Here is a 5278-nt window from a genome sequence, read left to right on the forward strand (position 1 = left end):
TTCAAACAGTGGATAACTGTGTAGCACAGTTTTAGTAGCTAGGACAAAAAAAAAAAAAAATTATGATAAAATGAAAACAAAACCAAAACGCATGAATTTTAAACCAGTAAATCCCAAATGCAGAGTGGTGAGTCACCAACAGTGATTCAACTGCAGCTCAGAGGGGAAAAGGTTTTTTTTTTTTTAAATGAAAGTAGATATGCCTGACTATGAGTAATCTTTATCTTTGCAAAGTTTCTCTTTAAAAAAAATGCCCTTGTTGAACCCATTTTGAGGGTGACAAATAAATTTGACTTTGTAATAACCTAAAAAAACCCTAGGCTCTTAGCCAAAAGAATGATCTTAAAAAGGACAGGTGATCTGCACGTCTACTTTCAAATACACGTTTTCTGAAGTTCGTGCAGACTACAGGAAGATGCCGATAAATGCACTCATCCTCAATCACAGTTAAGGTTCAAGACATTCTCCTTAGCCTGAGATCGAAGACAGTCTACTCTGCCAAGACCCCCAGATGCCGCCTGTTCTACCAACTCCTGAAAAGCCAACTTTGCTCTCTAAGAACCAAATACATCTACTGTTGCAGAAGCACCGCAGGAACCTGTGGTGCGAAATAACCAGGGAGCCACTTTTTCAGGGGTGAGCAGGTCACGCTCTCCGCTTCTATGACATTTATTCCCCTACTTCTTTTTACTGGCAGGACTGTCCAAAACTTCTATCTTGCCTTTTCCACCTTCCGAATGAGGCAGCTTAATGTTATCGATGGTGACTTCTGAAGAGGCACTGTCATCTTCGCCTTCCGATTCTGAACTGTCCTCTGAACTGTCTTGTGAATCCTCTTCCGAACTGTCCTCTTTGGAATCTGACTGATTCATCTCGAACAAGGCCACGTCCTATAAAAAACACCAGGGGGTGGACATTACTTCAGGGCAGTGCCCTAAAATGTAGTCATCAAACCATGTGGGGACAACATTTTACACAAATGCTGAAGCACCTGGGACAAGAATTGTTTCTGATCCAAGCTGGCTCTTTGGTTCCTCAGCTGCCAGTGTCTGCTATAACACTTTACATTTCCTGCAGGCCTCAGGGGCCACCTACAACCTAATTCCATATATATCCCCATACACTCAACATGCATTCAGCAAGTATTAACATGAACCACGCACCACAGTAGGTACCAGAGGTTTAACATGAACAAAAAAGTGCCTTGTGGAACCCCCACAGGGTGTTGGCACATTCAGGCTGGCAGACCAAACCTAGCCCCTGCCTGTTTTTATTCACCGTATGAGCTAAAAATGGATTATATATATTTAAAGATTTATCTATGCATACAGAAGTGGAGTACAAGCCAGAGGTGCAGGGGCAGAACAGGCAGATCATCGAAGTACCCTGCTGAGGGGAGCAGCGGGCGGGTCAGGAGAGGTCTGCCGTGCCATGTGGATCTCCTCCAGGGCTGTGCTTTAACCCGCTATACCACCAGGGAGGGCACGGATTTTATATTTTTTAATTAATAGAAAAAAATAATCAAAGAGTAACCTTTTATGACATATAAAAATATATGTGAAATTTAAATTCCTGTGGCTCTCAACAAAGTTGATGAAACTTGTCTGTTCAGTAGCTGTTGCCTAAGCTGCCGTCACCCCAAAGCTGGAGAAACTAGTCACGGCAGAGATACAGCCTCAGGGCCTCCTTGCTTACTCTCTGGCTCCTTACAGAATAAACCACTGCACAGAAAGCAAAACGCAGATAGTTCAAATAGAGAAAAATAAAGTGGGTGGGTAAGGAGTAAGGAGAGGTCTGCCGCGCCATGTGGGTCACCTCCGGGGTGGGGATCGAACTCATGCTGAAGTGGTGTTAGCTTCTTAGTGCTGTGCTTTAACCTGCTGCGCCACCGGAAGGATCATCAGTTATGAGTTTTGAGAATCTAATGTCTAACATGTATTGATAATTATATTCTATGCTACAGACTTACTAAGAGAGTAGATCTGAAGTGACCTCAGCACAAAATGATAGGGTAACTCCATGAGGCAGTGACTGCTAATTAGCTTTATTGTGGCAAACAAACTGTCACATGCTACACTTCAAATATTACAATTTTGCTCAATTATTCCTCGATAAAACTAAGAAAGGATATATTCATTTGGACATAAATAATGAATGACAGATTAGACAGACAGGTAAGTAGAAGATAGATGAGCTAGAGAGACAGACAGCTGGGTGAGAAAGCACAAAAGAGAACTATAATACAAATTCCAGTGTAGCATTAAGAACCCATATTGCCAGTTTTCATATGTGGTTTACATAATCAGGCATTTTGATAATGCATTATTTGCCTTTGCATTCACAAAGAATCAGATGCTAAGCCCCTTTTGTGAGCCTCGGATGTGGAAAAAAGATCCAGTTAAGATACTTAGTAAATGAAGGCTTCAAGGAAACAAATGTAGGGCTTCTTAGGACTTTCTGCCTCTGAACCCTTAACCTGGACCCAGGTAAGCTTCCTAACCTGCAAGATCCTAAATCACAAGATGAGCACACACCAAAGCCTCCTTGAACATGAGCTGACTTCCCAGAAAATAACACTGGGAATTAAAACAGTAAAGCTCTTTTTCCTAAGCGGCCAGGCACTCTGGTGATTTTACTTCATGAAATGCAAGCAAAGCATAGTTACCATTTGTATGACTTTTCCAGAGGACCCATCGGTATTTTCAATGTCAAAGCGACCGGCAGGTGCAGCTGCCATTTCTTTTCTTAGTGTCTCGTTTGCCTGCGCCATCCGTGGGAGAAAGGTCTGCACTTGGTCTAATACTAAGGGGAGAAAAACAGTTCATGGGCATTTATGTGGCTATTTGGCCAAACTTCAACTTTTAAAATCTAGACATTCCTGTAAAATCCCTCTGAGTTTCATAGTAATAATTATAATTAAAAATCTTTCAAATTCCTTCCATTAAATAAAAAAAACTCCATCCTCTTGAATTCTTAAAGCAATGTAACTGTATACTTCAGCCATTACTTCTCAATGGTTTTTGTTTTACCTTTTTTCACAGAACCAAAACCTCCTAGAAGAAGGTAACAAAGAATAAATGAATATCATGAATGACTTGCAAGTAGCATCTGGAATCTGAGGAGAGGGGCCCAGGGAGCAGGTACAGGTAACTGTCTGGGCCTTTTGGCTGGGGTCTGACATGGAGTGTACATCTCCCAAGTATGATTTGCTTCTCTGGACTTTGTGGCTTGATAGCTGATGGTGAAAATCAATAACTGCTCAGTTAAGCAAGTTGGAGCATCAGAGATGGTCCTTGAGGGAGAGGGGAAGGAGAGGCGAGACTTACAGGGACTCCTCTCTATGCGAACTGTTTGGAGAGTGGAAGTCTTTCTGGAATTTGGCTTGGAGTTGATGAGCAACCTGTCCCATATACCTGAAACACACACACGTAGTTATTGTCACAAACAGAACTAGGAGCTCATCAGCAAACCTTCCCTGAGCACACTCAAGTCTTAACTCTTCTACATTCCCCAAGACAGAAGCACCCCAGAAAAAGAGGCACCCCACATTCCATTACAACATTTTAGTTCTTATGTACATCCATCTCCCCCTTCATGAGCCTGTCCATGCATCTGTGTCACCCATACTATGTGATAAATGCACATTAAATGGCATTTTTCTGATCAGAAATCTGTCAAAGACAGAAGCAGAGTGGTGGAGTGGAGGAAGCAGTAGGAAGTAGAGTGGTTAAGTGAAGCCAGAGAAGGTTAGCAGCTGCCATTATGCCAGACAAGTTACCTGACCTCTTGGGCAATAATCTCTTCATTTATAAACATGCTTACCTGGTGAGTTCCCCAACTCAGATGAAACAACCAACTGGGGGCCCCACCCCCAATCTTTCCATCTTCACCATTTATTGCTCTTCAAATTAACACAACTCTCCAGTCTAACAGAGCTCAAGATGGAAACAGGGCCCATCTTCCAGGATCACAAGGCTTTGCCATCCTGTTTCCAGCACCTACATAATCTCCTCACTCTGGCACCCAATCCTGCCTATTCACAAAGCAGAGCTCAACACACATTCCTTGCTGACAGCTTTAGATTCAACAACTGGATTGTGTAAAGATTAATGTAAATGAGGGGCAGACTGGCTGGAATCAAATGCCCATTTTGCCACTTTCCAGCCACATGATTCCCAGCAAGTTACTAATCTGTAATGATACATCAGGACTGTTTCCTTAACTAGAAAATAGGGGTAACAGAATATTCTGCACAGGGCTGCTATGAGTATCAAATTAGTTAATTTATTGGGGCGGCAGAGTAGGCAACACATGATCTTTGACGACTATCACAACTCCTTTGGATGCTTAAGATTCTCAAAGAGCCTTTCCTTCAAGCTAGTATATATTGGGACTATGCCCAAGACCTTCTCCTAGCAAAAATTCTACAGGTACCATTAGCTCCATTTCCCACATGTCAAAGACTGTAAGCAACGCTCCCCAAGTCCTGCAGCGAATTACTCAGTGACCCTGCGGCTCCAACCCATGCTTCTAGTTCTGTTATAGTGTCTGAGAGCCGCTGTGGGTTTCCTGAACGCCTGCCTCCCTCTGCTAGAGGACCATTCTATGGGGTGCATGTCGGGGAACATGGTGGTTAATCTGTAATGTTGATCAGCTCCCCCTACCAGCCCAGACAGCCGACCCTAACACCCTGCCCTTAGGGGAGGGGTAGTCCTGCAAGGCTCCACAGTGCGGGGGCCCACGCCCGGGAGCCGGCCCCGCACCCCCACGCCCCTCGGCCGCCCCCGAGGCTCCCCTCCCACAGCGGGGCCTGGGCCCGGCGCCGCACGTGCGCGCCCCACGCCGCCGCCACCCTCCCGTCACCTCCGCCGCCGCCGCTCCCCGCAGTCAGTAGCTCCTTGGACACAGGGACTCCTGCGCAGTTCCCGGGCGACGGAGAACAGCGGGGGCTGCTTGGGGGTTCGCCTTGGACCTCCATGCTTCTCGCAGATCTTTAAATCCAGCCCACCCAGGCCCGGATGCCGGAAAAGGCTACGGCAGGGGGCGGAGCTAGAACTGCGATTGGAGGAAAATCGAGGGTAGGCGGGGATAGGGGCGGGGCGAAGGCGGGCCCTAGGGGAGGGCGACACCTGGCGGAAACTCAAGGCTATGCTTTCTGTCGGGGAAGGAGGGTTTGGGACCCTTTGAGTCCTGTAATTGGAATGAATAACTGGGGTGCGGGGGCGGGGTTGGTAGCTACATAAATCAAAACATGAGCGCACCGTGAGGCTGCCCTGCT

At 45.7% G+C, this 5278-nt stretch overlaps 1 protein-coding gene across 1 annotated transcript; it reads right to left on the reverse strand.

Moving 5' to 3' along the window:
- Positions 1-626: 626 nt before the first annotated feature.
- On the reverse strand, positions 627-4997 carry LOC101621152 (chromosome unknown open reading frame, human C12orf45). The gene is made up of 4 exons (XM_004675734.2): positions 4864-4997; positions 3327-3413; positions 2666-2802; positions 627-890 (listed from the first exon to the last, which is right to left on the reverse strand). Exons 1-4 carry the CDS (start codon positions 4976-4978, stop codon positions 678-680), a joined length of 552 nt encoding a protein of 183 aa, XP_004675791.1. The 5' UTR covers positions 4979-4997; the 3' UTR covers positions 627-677.
- Between the last annotated feature and the right edge of the window lie 281 nt (positions 4998-5278).

This window comes from Condylura cristata, unplaced genomic scaffold (genome assembly GCF_000260355.1).
Source record: "Condylura cristata isolate star-nosed mole 26May11 unplaced genomic scaffold, ConCri1.0 scaffold00004, whole genome shotgun sequence".
Taxonomy (NCBI): domain Eukaryota; kingdom Metazoa; phylum Chordata; class Mammalia; order Eulipotyphla; family Talpidae; genus Condylura; species Condylura cristata.

What these genes read in the sequence shown, in the direction of transcription:
- LOC101621152 (XM_004675734.2), bottom strand. Translation starts at nt 4,978, where the DNA reads ATGGAGGTCCAAGGCGAACCCCCAAGCAGCCCCCGCTGTTCTCCGTCG. An exon ending in GGGGAGCGGCGGCGGCGGAG is followed by an intron (nt 3,414 to 4,863) that starts GTGACGGGAGGG and finishes TGTGTGTTTCAG; the next exon opens with GTATATGGGACAGGTTGCTC. An exon ending in CTGGAAAAGTCATACAAATG is followed by an intron (nt 891 to 2,665) that starts GTAACTATGCTT and finishes TGTTTTTTATAG; the next exon opens with GACGTGGCCTTGTTCGAGAT.